The following is a 16,754-nucleotide window of genomic DNA, read 5'->3' on the forward strand; positions in this document are numbered from 1 at the left end:
CAGTACGCTGTAGCAGGCTATCAGCTGAGAGCAACGTCTATCCACTCGCACCAGCGAGGATTGGTTTAAGATACAAAAAAAAATCATGAATCATTCTCATGTAATCATGCATTTGCTCTTCTTCTGTTCTGGGGAGGCTCAAGTTTATGATTGTATCCGGTAAAAAAGAAGTGATTGCATTCAGTTCAATTTCACCAGCTCATTGCAAAACTGATGGTATTGATTGACTCAAAGAAAACAGGGTTCCACATACTAGGACGTTAGCACACAAGGCCTACCGAAATCTTGACATGTACATAAGAATCGCGAAAACTCACAAGACAGGAAATCAACAAGCATGATGTATCGCCATTAAAAAAAAGTGAGATACATCATCTCAATGTCTCATTTTACACCAACCAGTAAATAACTGCTTATTTTGAGTCATTACAGGAATCATGTTTACAGACCACTGGTTACAGATTACAACAGTATACATGGATGAGCACAAATGCGTGCAGGCAGCCACTTCAGTTCCCTGTGCCAAGGTGTTTTCCTTTTTGTTGGCAGCAGGAATGATCAATAAATATAATGGGCAACCTCTCCTCTCCTGATTATGCAAAGGATATGATCATTCTCATGTTCAATGTGTTCCATTGTCAATATACAGATGTCTGGATCATGTTCATGGGGATCAAACAGGAGTGTTTCTTTTTTCACGAGAAATACGTACATCACCAACTGAAAATGCTGCAATTTGAAAACATTTGTCAGGTAACAATCCTTGCACAGCACTGACCAGAAAAGAAAAAAAGCTTAAGCACTAAAACAACATGGCAACAGTATATCCGCTTCTTACTTCATATTTGCTGCTCCTTCGCTCTCTTACGAGCCAGGGCTCGTTCTCTGGCCGCAGCAAGTGCGTCGCTACTCCTCTTGTAGTGCTCATCTGTGATTGGTGCTGGCTGAGTATTCTGCGGAGCTTGTGAAGCAGCCGCTGATGCATCGGTATCTTTCTCGGTAGATCTAGCAGCTGCTGAATCCTTCGGTCCAGTTGTTGCAGGTTCTTCCGCACTTTTACTTTCGTGAGCTTTCTCTGATCCTTCACTGGATTCCCTCCTGCGCTTAGGAGAACGGGCAGATCCTTCGGCGTCAGACTTGCTGGCTTGAATATCATCTGCTTTAGTGTCCAACTTTTCAGGTTCAGCAGGCTTTGAGCCATCATGCGAACTTGCACCGAAAGCAACATTCTTAGCAAGTCCAAAGTAAAAGTCACTCAAGTCTTTCTTTTTAGTAACCTACATAAAAACAGATAAATAAATCAAATTAGTTGGCCAAGAGACACTGTAATTGTGAAACATTAGATGTATGTTTTCTTTGCAAGGATATGATTAGGATATAAACGCATAGGCAAGCCAGATTTATATTGCATTAATTTCGTGAAGAAAGTTAATACAGATTACTAAAAAGGATGTTTCCACAAGCCAACATATCAAAAAAAATTACATGAACAAGAAGCAGGAAGTGAAGAAAATCCTTCAAAATGAGGGAAAATTTGTAAACAATGAGAAGTGAATTTCTATAGTGGTACAGCATCAGAATTCAAAGGCACCATTGTACCAAAGCCCAGCAATCTCCAACTCTTCTAGCAACGCAAACTGGATATTCGATCATATATAAGATGAATGGGATAATACCGCCACAAACCACACTTGCATGACCAGACAAAATGGCACAATTCAGATTAAAAGTTTGGTCATCATCATTCACAACCATCAGGCTATTCCAAGTTCCATGCGTACTTTGACAGACCAACCCTAGTTACCTCATGGTCGTAATTCTGGTAGAATTAAGTAAAGACTATAACAGTAGCAGAAAACGTGCAACTTAAAAAAAAAACATAAAACCATGAAGATAAGCAACACATGAGAACCATGTACTGATGAACAAATAAGAAAAACTTACATCATCCCTTTCTTCTTGAATCTGACGCCGCCTTTCTTCCTCCTGCCATTTTTTCTCCTCCTCAAGTTTCTTCCTATACGCAGATGTTACAAATTTGTCTTTGTCACTAAACAGGTGGTCTTCCTTGCTCCTCTCTTTCTGAAGCTTCCTCTCATACACTATGTCCTGTTCTCGTTTACGTTGTTCTGCTTTCTCCTTGAGTGCTTCAATGTACTTTGACTGCAAACAAGTGAAGAGTTAGACACCAGGTTAGAATATCTCAATATCTGTCCATTCTATCCTCATCGTGTGATTCCGATTAGTAGTGACGTGTTGCCTTTGCTCAACTGACCACACCTTTACATTATGTGCTTGTCTCTGGATACATGTCTCTATTACAGACTTAACATAACTTACTACCTCCCTATGACAATGGAGGAATATTAAAACCCTCAAAGGTATACAAACATACCATGGAGGCCAATTTCTGTAAGTCTTAAAATCCAAGTTTGTCCTTCAATTATGTTTCAGAATAATTAAGGTAGATAATCTTCAAGTTCTATGTATAGTAAAATGTTATGTTCCAAACATTTGGACAACAAATATCTGGGAATCGCTCCTAACAAAATTAAAATTTGACTTCCCAGCCGGCCTGAATCAAACACCATACTTCTTCATGTTATAATTTGTAGTGCATGCACTTAAGAATAAACGAAGCACTCAGACGGATCCAGCCAATTAAAATTCGATTGTGCAGGACGTATAATTACCTGGCGAACGACCTTGGCCTGCATCTTGGGGCGCGCGGCCTTCTCCTTCATATCATCGTACACCTCATCGTAGGCAAACACCGAGGGATCCTCCTCGATGGCCTTCTTCTGCAGCTCCTCCACCTGCGCGATCACAACCACCCCGGAAAGCACCAAATCAACAATCTAAGCCGAAACCCAAAGAAGGGGGTTGAAAGGCATGGAATCCGGGCTGTCTGGTTACCTTCTGGAGGGCGCGCTTCTTCGACGACTGCCGGAGGATGTCGGCCTCGACGTCGTCGTCGCCGTCGTCGGCGAATGCTGCCAGGGGGCGCGCCGGCGGGGGCGGTCGCGACGAAGACGAGGACGCCGCCGGCTTCTTGCGGAGCTGCAGCCCGTACCTCTGCATCCCGGCGTCTGTGGCGAGCTTCGGATTCGATGGGGAGCAGCAAACCCTAGCCTGTGAATTTCGATTTCTCTCCTTCGGCAGGCAGGACTCCGGTCCGGAGCAGGGGTGATGAGAGCACTAGGCGACGCCAAAGCTGGCCAACAAGCCGGCCCAGTAAGTAAACGAGCCGGCCCGTTTAATTTTGACCGCTGTTATTTCGGAAAATAGGAAAAACATAAACAGGCCGTGCCGGCCAGCATGTGGGCTCCCGGACCTGGCCCAGGCACGGCCCAGGCTTGCTGCGGGCTAGCCACGTGTCAGGTTGGGCTTAACACGCGTGCTTTTGTCCGGTCCTGCTTTAGGCGACACAAATGGCTTTATGTCTCCTACACCTAAATTTACCTACACCGTACCTCTTAGGGCATGTACAATAAGGTAATGTCAGCCTTCTATTAGAGATGCCACGTCAGATTTTTGCTTAGTTGGAGGAGAGAGAATAAAGAGAGAGAAGGTTGTCTTCCCTTAGCTAAGGGATCATCTCTTAGGAAATAAGGGAAGACTATTTTCTCCATTGTATCACATATGTCTTCCCTTAGCAATAAATTTCCTACCAAAATTTAATTATTCATATTAATTGCTATAGATGGCTATAAGAGATAATGCATTGTATGACTTATATCTAATCGCCTTCTCTAGCTGATGTGGCGAGGTAAGGGAAGACATGCATTCTCTACCATTGTACATGCCCTTACTTATACACCGAATAGCGGCGAGGCAATAGATTTTTCGTCTTTAAATTAAATAGACGGCACATCATTCATATGGAGAAAAATAAATATCTAGAATATATTTTAAAGAGTGCTAGCAGTTTATCTCATGAGTATTTTATACCAGTTTATCACAATAATAATCGTTGGTCCATTTATTTGCATATCTCAAAGTAGAAATTTTATACATCTATGTTTGTATTGGTTCATGTGCAGATGATGTGATGCATACATATTTTTTTCTAGGCTTGTGACCAAGTAGGATGTAAGGTCTAGTAAGGAGAGAAATGTGTAAGCAAAGTCCTTTTTCCAGATAATAAAGTGTGATCCATCTTGATCTTCGCTTATTTATGTTATAATTGAAACGACATCTAGGCATCGTGTTGATTTTATAATTAATATTAGCAATTAGAGGACTAATGGATGCACTAAGTAGTTGGCATATTATACTCGCGCAAGGACCTCCTTCCCCCCTGAAAAGCAAAAGAAAATAACAAAAGGGGTTTTTTCGAGGCTTTCTTGTTCTCTATTTAATTCACGATCTTGTATGCTACCACTTCAAACCTTAGAGAAACCGTACTATAAAAGGGGCGCAGATGTCAAAAGAGCAATGCTTGCAGTACATAACTATCCCCTCCCCACCACCAAAAAAACTCAAACGAAGCCAAGCCTCGTACCCAAGGCCCATGTTTAAGTCGGCGGCTAGAAAAGGGGGAACTTGGACTATCCGGATGTGCAAAGTTTGTTCGGAGTAAAGGAACCATCTAGAGATATGTCTTGGTGTTATGTGGACAAGGGTCGGATTGCCCAGATGATCATCCAAGTCACCATATGTTTCTCTTTGGTATATTGTGCGGACAGTTCGGGCCTCCATTCGGGGTGACCATCTGGGTGCCCTTGTTCACCGCCCATGACTATCCTCGTGTACACCCAACATGCTCCATTGACTTGAATCCTTCAATAATATCTTCCAACTTAGATGTGCCTTTGAAAAGTTGAGTTGTGGCTAACCGAATCGTGATGTACATGAAAAAAAATGGATAAAAAAGTATGATTACAAGTAGACTTGGTGTGTCTTTGTACATATGGAATTTGAAGAATTTATATCATTAGAAACTTTTTTTCCTTTGACGGTCCTTTGGTCGTATGACTCGGTATCACTACATATTTACCATATAAAATTTAATGCATTCTTTCCTTTAATTTTAGTTTCTCTAAAATAATGTGTTTATTTATATTCACTATTCCAAGTCATCTGTGATGAACCTCAAGGTTATATATATTTTTAGTCATGTGAGAACATGTAGGACATGATATCCCATCCAAATAATTGTGTTTTTTTATTACTGTATTCTACAATTCTTACAATTCAATGAATTTTTTTTATGGAGGTTAAGAAATAGTGAAAGGGCATGTCCTTCCCTAAATGGGTTTGGGTGTTTAATGACTATATAATCATGTTTCCATAGATTCTTACTTTTTTGGTCCTAGGAAACACGTACTATCAAGGGGGTTGCTCATTGCAAGTCAGGTGAAATCAAATCACGCACACAAAGATATATTGCACCCACAAAAACCTTCCTATAGTTTTCTTGAGAAAACCCTTGAAATACGGTGTTCCTAAGTTTTAGTCCGGAGTATTCCAGGGTGGAAACGCCAGGATTTCCTGTGTGTATATACTAGAATTTCTATATGTCTCCCAAATATTCGGTTGAAACCTCTGGCGTTTTCTACATTTAGTCGTGCTTGAGTGATGCAACTCACGGAACATGGATGGGAGATTTCACAGGATATTTTCCCAAAGAGTTCAATATTCCATGTAAAAACCCTGCAATAGTCATATTTTGAGGGGACCTACAAAGGCCCCTTCTTTACAAGACGGTGGCAGGACCTATCACTCCCTATATCTCCTTCATTAATACAACCTCAATTTTGCCTAGATCTCTCTCCCTAGCTACCCAATCCCCATGCCCTTCTAGGGTTTGGAGGAGAAAACCTAGATCTACCATCTTACCAAAGGAATTTGATTTCCCTAATTTGGGTTGTGGAACTTGTTACTCTTGCTTTGGAACCTTGGATGGAAGAGGTCATCCACGGGGGATAGTTCTTCCTGTTGTGAAGCTTCATGGTCATGTTGCGAGCCTCCAATTGAGTTGTGGAGTGTGCCACACTGTTTGTAAAATGTTTAGGTTGCCGCCTTCAAGGTCGCGACTTACTGGAGTGTGTGCTCTCCTTTGTGACGTGGGCATAAGGAAAATAAGGTGAGCCTTTGTGGCGTTGGTCGCTTATCACAAAACGTGACGCACTGCTTCTCAAAAGGAAAGAACCGCGAGAATACATCCTCGTGTCTCATTTGCGGTTATTTATATCATTTATTTACTTATATCATGTTGTGCTTGCTTATCATATATGTTGTGTACCTAGTCGCACATCTAGACAACTTACTTTATTGTGAAGCCTTAAAACTGAAAAAGATAATACAAATTGTTAGTCGCCTATTCAACCCTCCCCCTACCCCAACACCACCACCACCTCTAGTCGGCCATATTGATCCTTTCAATTAGACTCTAAAACTTTCATTAAACTTACAAATACACGAAAGGGGTTTTATGCCTTCCGCGATTAATAACAAATAAATGCGAAATCTCGGTAAAGCATTAAAAGAAAAATAATAATATTTGCTAAAAACATGAGAATTAATACAATAAACTTCAAAAGGCAAAGATGTGTTATTGATGTATCAACACTTCTCTTGGGGTTAATCTTGAAGTTCGATAAACATAAAACATTGTTAAAATGTTGGTATCGTCGTATTTCGTGTGATTGCTTGGTCCTCGATGGATCATCATGTCCCCAATTTTACCATCCTCGAACCAAACTATGGAAGCAAAAGTTATAGTACTAGTTTTTCCATGATCAAGCTAAATAGACAAAGTTGGGTGCACTTACTTTTACACATGCAAAAAAACGTTATATGGCACGCAACATCTCTCTATAGGAACTACTCCCTTCAATTCGTATCACGACACTTACTTTAAAACGGGGAGAGTATATTGGAAAACAAGCAGCAAGCTGTGTCCAGATCACACTCTATTAGAGCCCATTAGAACAAAATCAAAAGCATAAAATGTAAGTGAAGCGAATTACAAATGGTACTGCGTGCCAAAATAGGAATCTTTGGTTCCTACGGTATGAACTTTTCATAGAATTATGGAAGAAAACAGACCATTTATTTGTGTTCACAATTTCTGCATTTTTTTCTACTACATGACACCCTAGTGGTTTTTTTTGTTTTCCGCGATTTCGGATCATGGAAGACTCCACGATACATAAATGACATTGCACTTGCTATGCTCCAAACGCATCCTAAGCCTACTGTCCGGCATGGCTGGTCTCACTGCCAAAATAGTTTTAGAGGTAAGTCAATACCTCTGATTTACTTTTAGTTCATCAGTTATTATTTGCCTGCACCCATTAGGATAAATTTCCACATTGTATTGAGATAAAAATAAAGATCACTTTCAAGAATTTAGGTCCCCATACTTCTCAATGGGCATAGGCCGCACAGGTGAGGCTTGCACGTTATTCCACATTTTTTGTGGCAATGCTTAGATTAATTGAGGCACGGCTTGTTCTGCTTGAATGACAAAGCAAATGCAAGTTAACATAACTCGTGACATTAAAAATAGCAACCTTTGACGCTGCACACCATCATATCATTCTTAACATAACCCCACAAAAGTTATCTGGTGAGACATAACAGCAAAACACACACCAGAAACTTCAACATGCCAAAATAACCTCACATTCCATTTACCCGGGCACATAAAACAAGAACGTGTGATTCCACTTTGCACTCCACGGTAACTTCTGTTGTACCCGACCACAACTGCAGTCGCCCTGGTACAGGGGTTCTCATAATCAACTAACTAAGAATTTGCCTTTATTTAGCAAACTGGGTAGTCTTATCTCTTTGTAGATACATGGCACCTCTAACCTGTAAACAGCAATCAGAACCAGACCTCTTCTTTTTCTAGAGATATGTACATCCATCATCACTGATGAATCACCGGGTTTGTGTATAGCCTCCAGGGGTCTTGGAAATATGTGACCACTGTCTCGAGGTACTGATGACAGCCTAATTTCCATCCATCGCTCCAGAACTATCAACTTTGGGTCCAAAATCAAACCTCACCCAAAGTGGAGAGCTACCTACTGGTGGGGGGTTATGTTACTTCACTATTGCTGTGATTCTGTGAATCAAATCAAAGAGCTTCCTTTTCAGCTATAGCTCAGACTTCCATTGACAAATCTGGGATTGCACTTCATAGAACCATCTCATCAATTTCATTCACGGACTTCAGAATGAGCTGCAAAATGCAGAAACTTTTGCACAACTTGCAACACCTCTTTTGATGAATGTATCTGCAAGATAGGTAAGTTGATAAATCAGGTGTATATCTGGCAGGCAAATGCAAAGGTACCCGGAATACTCCCAGGTAGGGAAAACTTGCTTTAATAACATATCACAGAAATATGTTGTAAAAAAAAAATACACTAGCGAAATTTTGTGCAAAAGTTATGTCCATCTGTGGTACAACAAAATGCACACTTATATTTGCCAAGTCATCCTTCCCTCTTATTTTATTAACACACATTGCACATATTTTTGCAGAAACGTTTGCCAGTAGCGTAGTAATCCCTCTGTTCACTAATATAAGACGCTTTAGATATTTGAAAGTAGACTAGATACGAACCATAATAAGTGAACCACTGAACCTATACACTAAAAGTAGACTAGATACAAATAAAAATAAGTGAATCTAAAATAAGCTCCAACGTCTTATAAAAGCAAACGGGGGGAAAGATAAAAAAGGGTTCCGGAATTGTTAAATTTAGATATAGGACCCTAGAGGAGTACATAGTTATTCCCAATGTCTATATAAGATCATATAGTTTTCAGCATTAAGTGTTCCTAAATTCCCAATATCACATGCACCTGAAAGAACAAAATCTATTCTAGTATTTTGTGATAACTTCTTATTGAGTTTTCACAACATTTTTAGGTGCATGTGTTTTCCAGCAAGAGATCAGATAAAATCTGGAGATAAAACGTCCAACAGATGGTGAGGATCGATGTACACGCACAATTATAGGAGCAAATACAAGTTGAATAAACTACGGGAACATAGACATACCATCAGTGGTCAAAGTCACGATCCTGAACTTGACTTTTGAACCCATACTTGTCTCTGCACACAGGATTTATGGTGTTAGACTTCTGGAATCAGCCAAGGCAAGTAGGAGCTTATAAATTAAAAGCATACCTCATGAGCCCCATAGCTAGCAGGGCCCCTCTTCGGAGGTTTTCCATCAGATGTAATAGGAGAGATCTCCATCTCCTTCAGCCCACGTGGCGGACCACGGCGGTTGCCATGCCTGTTTCCTGAATAACAACGCATAATGAACCATAGTAAAGGCACTGAAAAAAAACTTTGCACAACGTATTTACTAATCACTAACTATGATCAGATGAAGACAAACCATTCTCCACAAGGCCTCCACGGCCACCAGGACCCCTTGTGTCTATTTTTCTCTCTCCATGGCCTACATAATCAGCTAAGTTATTAAAGTGACCCAAGCATCAGAAATGACTAATAATAACAGCATATAACTGAGACTTGTACCATCTGCTTGCTGAGCGAAATTGTCCTCAGAATGTGACTGCATTAGCTGGAACTCAGACGATGAGGCCTGCGTACTACCTCCTGTTGCAGACTTATCATAGCGACGAGGGGCCCATACACCACGGTCAGGCCTATCTCTATTTCTGGCCTGCCTTTCAATCTTCTCACCGATAGGTCCAGAACCATGCACATGATTATGCTTGTCATCGTAGTGGCTTTTCTCAGCATTTTCAATAATCTGATCTTTCACAATGGAACGCGAATTCGGAACCCGCGGTGGGCGCTTATCCTTGTCAGCATTAATCATGTGACCTTCTTGCTCATGTTGAGATGCTATTCCATGGCGTCCTTCCTTGTTTGAAAGTATAGTCTTAATAATTCTGCCACTGGCCTCAGGGCGCTGGTCTTGTCTAGAACTTGATGGGGCCGTATTTCTCGAAGGAGGCAGAGACTGCTGCGGAGTTGAGCTATCAGATATCTGTGACAATAGCAGATAAAATGACAGTCCATACTAATCAAATGGTAAAAATCATCATGGAACATTTATCCTTACATTGGAATCAACCCTTGCTCTCCCTTTCAAAAGTACAATTTTGTCCTTTTTACCATCAATAACCTGAGGAGACCCAGATGATCCTCCACTTGCACCATCTACAAGACGGGACAAAAACAAAACTACAATAAATAACATCATAGAAGAACCAATCATCTGTATTTCATCACAAGGATGGAAAGAGTAAAGCACAAAATACGAGAGAAAAGTTTAATTGGACAAAAGAAGAATTAGACAGTTACCCTTCTTGGAAAGGAAATACAGCTCCATGCTTATAAAATAAATAAATGAAAATACAAGACCTAATTTGTTGAATACGAAAAATAACGTAAAAGTGGATGACGGCATGCAGGTAGGACAAGTGTATAGACATACAAAACATCCACTTGGCCTCCCGCAACATCCCACGTGACAGCCATCAAACCGAAGATGTGTGTTTGCATTAAGGATGTTTTTCGAAACCATACTTATTTGCCATTGCTGAGAACATTAACTAACAGCTAACACATTTTAGTCAAGATAGTAACAGTTCCTATATTAGCTACATTCCGCGAAGTGCAGTAAACTAACAAACTCAGCCATGACTCGGTTCTTACAAACTTGAAATGTGCAGCATGCACCATTCTCATATTAAGAATTTAGCTCAAGTTGATAGTGAGGCTCAAGTGAAGGAACCATTGTTTGTTCGCTAGTTGATACAGCATTTTAACAACACTAACCAAGGGTCATATCAGAATGACCACTTAGTAATAGACTACAACATCCGAGTACTGTTGAATACTGACAATAGCTATAACAAGCTAATAACAATTGACAATTCTTTATACAGTACAACCTGAAGTTCCAGCAATAATTTTCTCTCTTGTATGATCATCTCTCTTCGGCGCTAAGATGTAAGTTGGCTTCTCCTTAGCATTTTCTCGCACAACATACTGACAGATATCACAGAAAAGCAGAAAATTAAAACTCCAGGTCATAATTCATTGCGGATAATAAACAGAAAGTAGCATTTGCTGTTTTCTTGGTTTTGACAGGTGATCATTCTGAGATAAGAGTTATGGCCTATTATGGGACACCAAGACAGAGTCTCAAGAAAACATGTAATACTTTTTATAGACCACCGCAAAAAAAATGGTCCAGCACCATAACCCCAAAATAAAACAATTCTGAAGCAGCTGAAATACATAAAAAAAACATATAGGAGTATAAAATTCGTAAACACTAGGGCAACACAGCTTGCATTGGGCAGAAATGACACGCTGATAGTAGTCATGCTAACGAAAACATAACCTTAGGCCAAAGTACAGAGCATCTGATTTATTGTGATGAGTTGGTGATATAACATGAAAGGAAACAGAAGATTTTTTTTCATCATGTCAAATGTATAATAGCCTACCCCAACTTGCTTGGGAAAAAAGGCTTTGATGTTGTTGTTGTCAAATCTAAGTATAAACAGAGAGCACCACTCCTTTTGGAAAATTTGGCTGCAGTATAAAATGAAAACATGTAGGCAAAGAGTGCACTACACAGAAATAGGCATAGAGTACACTACACAAAACATACTTCTGCAAAACATGACACAATAATGTGCAGTCATTTGGTACCACTTGCTACCACACTCTACATTCCAAATGGTCAATACAAAAATTGTATGTGTTGCCTTATCCAAGCTTTAGAAAAGAAAGGTCAATGCATGTTACTATTTCAAAGTTACACAATTAATTACCGAAAATAATTTTATATACAAATGAAAGGATAAGATCCATTTCATTGACAACAGAAAATTTCAGCAAGTTCTCAACCAAGCATATTACCGATGAAGTGGAGGCTCTGCGCCTTTCAGAGGCCCTTTTAGAAGGACTAGAACTGCTAGTTACCACACCTGAAACTTTTCTGCTTAGTCTACTGCTTACAGACCTCTGTGGTGTATGAAATGATAGTTAGTAGACACCCGACAACAGTTGATTAATAATAATAGAACCCAATATAATAATCAATTGAACTAACATACCTGAGCCATACTCTTAGCTGCCCTTTGCTGACGAACATAAACCATGAGAGGTGTCACAACTGGTGGCTCCTTTCCAGCAGCTGCAACAGTAACCAAGTAAAGACATTACTTTCTTTTATGCTTGGCACCTTTGAATACATATATTAATGAAGCAAGAATGTATTACGAGTACTATAAATGGAATAATGACATGTTTTACCTGCTCTTTCAGCTTCTTTCCTTTCAAGCTGAATTTCAGCACTTGGCAAATGTTCAGTAGGCTTTGATATAAGCTCAAGAAACTCCAAGTATTCTGGATCTAATTATTCAACAAGAGAATAAGTTAAGTTTGAAAAATGGAAAAACATGGAAGAATGGAACGAACTGGACAACAGTGTTTATTTAGGACCTTTTGTTATAGTTCCCTGACGAGCATCTTTCTTGATATTTGACTTCGGAACCTGTTGTGATGGTGCATATTCCACAAGAGCTTTAAATTGAGCACCTGGCAGAGAACCATGGACGACATACATGACATACAAATCAAAAACATGCATAGATGCATAGCCCAATATATAATCGAGTGTTAGAAAATATAATTTTGTAAATCTATACTCCCTTCGAATATAGATGTATCTAGACATATTTAAGTTCTAGGTACATCCATACTAGTGGCAAGTAATATGAATCAGAGGGAGTAACATATTTATGGCAATGGTACTGATCAAATCAAGCATAATAGGATATTGATTAAATATCCCCCATGCCAACAAACTAACGTGGGCTCTTGCTTTCATTCACCACCTACAATACTTAACCAAACAAGTCTAGACCATGAGCACAGAAGGCTCAGCCTGGTATATTTAGTAATAATGAAACTATTGAACAGGCTATAAAGGAGAAAATTGATGATTAATTTCATTTTGGAGAAGCTCATTTTAAAGCAACAATGGTGGCACTTCTAAATTTTAAATGGCACTAAACAAGGAGATTTTCAGTCCAATTTCCAAATGAAACCAGTGCCTCGTATTGTACTTTACTAGTCTCTTCATACTTCATAATGTATTGTTTCTGCGATGTTCATGAATTAAAGGGAAAATCAACTGGGTGAGTAAGCATTGCTCATCTTAGGACAAACACGATATGCCAATATTTATTTGCTAGCTAGACCTAATCAAGGTGATGCAGGTTCAATGGCTATGTTGATGGCATCAACATTTAATGTTTGTAGTCTTGTACAAAATAATACGGTCATCGCAAATATCACATGTGTAGTGATGTGCTTAATACAACAAACAGTAGGAACTGAAGAATGCAACAGGTGCCTCACTAATGAGCTTATATCTCTAACATGCACAGCAACAAGGGGACATAATGTGAATACGAGTTCTGGATCCTGAGAAATGAAACAAAAATAGCATATTGTTAAGGAATGAAAAGCTTACCCTTTTCATTCACAAATACATGACCGTTGAAGAACTCAGCAAACTCAACAACATCTTCTGGGCCCTTGAAGTTGAGGTAGAGACGAGAATATCGATGATTCTTTTGGCTGGATAGAATATTTTTGTTAGCCAGCTGGAAAGAAGATGGTGACAAACAAGAACGTTGCAATTGTTTCAACATCTTCCGGAACCTTAAAATTAAGGTAGAAACAAGAATATCTATGGATCTTTCGGCTGGATAGAAAAAGTATGTTTGCCTATTTGGGAAAGACGGTGACAAACAAGAATGTCATTATTGTTTATCTCCCACTGCTAGGTATAATGATTAAGGAAATCCTATACTTTAAGAAAAAGAACCTAAAGGACATAAAAATTAAAGCAAGATATCGATAAGAAAGTCATCAGACAAGACGCGGTACAGGGCTAGCAGGTAAAAAGGCTGAATGCTACGAGTGTTCCTAAGGAACTTGGTCCATAACAAGCAGTTCCTAAGCAAATCTCACACGCGCACACATGGAAACAAGAACAAAACCTCTGGCTCCTGTATCAACCATAAGAGAAAGCAAAAATGAACAATTCTACTCAATCATAAATATTGCCCTTTTTGGCTTACCATAAGACCACAGAAAGGCCAGCGACAAGCTAACGAGATGCTATTAACATGACGAAAGCATACACGGTGACAATAACTAATAAGGCAACCTCCATTCGTGACCAATACTTCAGCTAAAATCATCAACAAGTTTTAAAGCAGTAGCTATATACACGCACAAATTGATAGAGTTTTGCACCACACAGTCGATTCTGGTTTCACCGCGTAAGGATAACTAGGGACTGTAAGCGGCACCACATTGTAAACTTCCACGCGATCACTGAAAACTACAAGTCAGCAACTCAGTAGGGATAACCTACTGCACTAGAAAACGAGCACTGTTTAATCTACACATCTCAATTGCAGAGATGGACAAGCTAATTGCGACGGAGTAGTAACCAAACTAATCACTTAAGCAGCAGCGGCACGAAATTCTACGTATTAGAAATATGGGACACGGCTAGTCACCTAACCATAATAATTCCAAGGTTACGACCCCAATCCAGACCTAACGAGCACCAGACTCGGGGAGCGAGGAGGGGGGACGCTGACCTGGCATTCCCGGCGCGGAAGCAAGCCCAATCGTAGCGGCCGGCGAAGCGCGCGTCGACCTGGTCCACGACGGCCTGCTGCGAAATCGCCGGCGGCAGCCGGCGGAGCACCACCTTGGTGCGGTGCGCCGGGTCCTTCATGTGCGCGCGCGCCGCCAGCTCGAATCCCTCTGGTCCGGAACCGCCCCGCGAACAGGGACCACGCGGCACCGGCACAAACCCTAGGGGCCGCGTCACATCGGGGTAGGGCGGGGCGGGCGGGCGAGCGGGCGCGAGATCTGGAGAAGGGTTAGGGTTTGGAGCGGGCCTCTCGCTCTCGCGTCTGCTCTCTATCTGGCGAAGTCGCGTGCGACTCTTTTGGGTCTCTCTCTGGTTGGGGTTGGGGTTTGGGTTTGGGAGATGAGAAATTGGAAACTGTCGGAGATTAGGGGAAGCGGAGGAAGAGAGGAGGACGAGGAGGACGAGACGAAAAGCCGAGACTGCAAGACAGGAAAAGGGAAAAAAGGCGATAGAAAAGATATCCTAAAATAACAGTCATGATAAAGAGCAAGTCTTGTAAAAAAAACATTTTTCCTATTTTTCAGCTAGCTGAAATCTCAATTCGCCTCAAGTTAGATCCTTGTCCGCTCGTTCCGAATTGTGGCACGAATCTTGTCGCACTCATCCCCTCACCACACCTTGACCGGTTTTTCTTGACTCTCGCTTTTTTAGTTGGACCGATTTTTATTGGTCCTATCTATATCTTCATTTCTCATTTTCCTCTTTTCTCTCAAGGAAGAGAGAGCTGCAGACGAGGGGGGTGCGGGGTGGGTGGTGGTGGCTCTCCCGTGGCGGAGGGTCTGGGTTCTTCCGCGACAAGGGTTGAATCATGAAGTCCGCATGTCCCCCTCCCCGTGTTTTTGGCATTGTATGGGTGCGAGAGGCATGAGTTTGCATGGAGGTCGAGGATCCAGGTTCCTCAATAAGTTTTCAGCGAGTCAACCGTCCCGAGGAGGCGGTAGGAGGTTGCGTCGCCAATAGGATAGGTACATTTTTTCTTTGCCGCTCCGCTCTGTATGCCTTCGCATCTTAGACATGTATATGACAGCGCACGGATCTGGTGTTTTTGTTGTTCTTAGGCTAGGGACACATGTGTACGTGGATACAATGTATTTTCCCAGGTGATAGGCAACCTTTTGATTCAGATCATTACTGATTCTTGACGGTTTGAGCCTCTGATGTAGGTCCATGAATTTGATGGTGGGGTGAGAGCCCACATCATCCCTAGACGTACGAAATAGAAGAATCTAAGTCGATTCAGTTATTAAACAGAATCAAACCTTGCATTTCTTATGGCTTATGCTACATGTATGCTAAGTGCACATGACATAGTTATTTTTTCAGCACATGATATGTTTGTCGCCCATCCATGCATCAGGATCAGGGGTGCTATACCTTCAGACTTATGAACTCTTTCCACCCCATGCTCTTTTTGTTTGTTGTGATTACGTTTGTTCATTTTAGAGAGGCAATGTCCTTGCTTTTGAATAACAAATTGTTAGGCTGGATTGTTCAGTACCCTAGGAATGAGGCAAATTCCTGTGAAATTCATGGTGAAATATTGTGGTCCAAGCAGCTCATTTAAACGTTGAACATGACGCGTTAAAGGGAAAATAAATAAGAAACTTCTAGATAATTAATACGTTCAAAAAAATCCTGAATGTGATTCAAAAGTTATGCATTAGGGACAATACACTGTATGGACAAGCAATAGACTTTGTGATTTCTATATCTCAATATGCATTTAATCAACTTCCTCAGCCACCAAAATTAAAAAACAATACCGTCCAGTTCACAATACAGTCCATTCACCTCCATTTAGTGTTGATCAGCTGCGAGAGGACATCCTTGGTCGAATCTGAGAGTAATCGATATGCATGTAGCTTTTGGCCGCCGTTGCGCTGTTCTCCGGGGCACCACCCTCCCAACCTAGACTTATTTTTAGTCACTTCAGTTATTAAGCAAAGTCAGACCTTGCATTTCTTATGGATTATGGTACATGTATGCTAACTGTACATGGTGTAGTTGTTTTTCGGTTGTTATTGTCCTGACGGTGAACCTGCATCCCAT

At 40.8% G+C, this 16,754-nt stretch overlaps 2 protein-coding genes across 4 annotated transcripts; both read right to left on the reverse strand.

Moving 5' to 3' along the window:
- Window positions 1–353: 353 nt before the first annotated feature.
- On the reverse strand, window positions 354–3,096 carry LOC124674840 (nuclear speckle splicing regulatory protein 1-like). Its single transcript, XM_047210894.1, has 5 exons — window positions 2,917–3,096; window positions 2,694–2,816; window positions 1,945–2,163; window positions 839–1,277; window positions 354–729 (listed from the first exon to the last, which is right to left on the reverse strand). Exons 1-4 carry the CDS (start codon window positions 3,079–3,081, stop codon window positions 840–842), a joined length of 945 nt encoding a protein of 314 aa, XP_047066850.1. The 5' UTR covers window positions 3,082–3,096; the 3' UTR covers window positions 354–729; window position 839.
- A 4,386-nt stretch (window positions 3,097–7,482) lies between these two features.
- LOC124675035 (regulator of nonsense transcripts UPF3-like) lies at window positions 7,483–14,810 on the reverse strand. Of its 3 annotated transcripts, none has more exons than XM_047211098.1 (13): window positions 14,647–14,810; window positions 13,503–13,609; window positions 12,467–12,562; window positions 12,278–12,376; window positions 12,079–12,158; window positions 11,882–11,986; window positions 10,903–10,999; window positions 10,068–10,165; window positions 9,515–9,992; window positions 9,372–9,434; window positions 9,155–9,273; window positions 9,026–9,079; window positions 7,483–8,252 (listed from the first exon to the last, which is right to left on the reverse strand). In XM_047211098.1, the coding sequence occupies exons 1-12, from the start codon at window positions 14,784–14,786 to the stop codon at window positions 9,041–9,043; spliced, it is 1,521 nt and encodes a 506-aa protein (XP_047067054.1). In that variant the 5' UTR covers window positions 14,787–14,810; the 3' UTR covers window positions 7,483–8,252; window positions 9,026–9,040. The 3 variants fall into 3 exon arrangements, with proteins under 3 accessions (XP_047067054.1, XP_047067053.1, XP_047067052.1); XM_047211097.1 differs by having other exon boundaries at window positions 9,515–9,965; window positions 14,647–14,801; XM_047211096.1 differs by having other exon boundaries at window positions 9,515–9,968; window positions 14,647–14,801.
- Between the last annotated feature and the right edge of the window lie 1,944 nt (window positions 14,811–16,754).

Source organism: Lolium rigidum, chromosome 7 (genome assembly GCF_022539505.1).
Source record: "Lolium rigidum isolate FL_2022 chromosome 7, APGP_CSIRO_Lrig_0.1, whole genome shotgun sequence".
NCBI classification, from domain to species: domain Eukaryota; kingdom Viridiplantae; phylum Streptophyta; class Magnoliopsida; order Poales; family Poaceae; genus Lolium; species Lolium rigidum.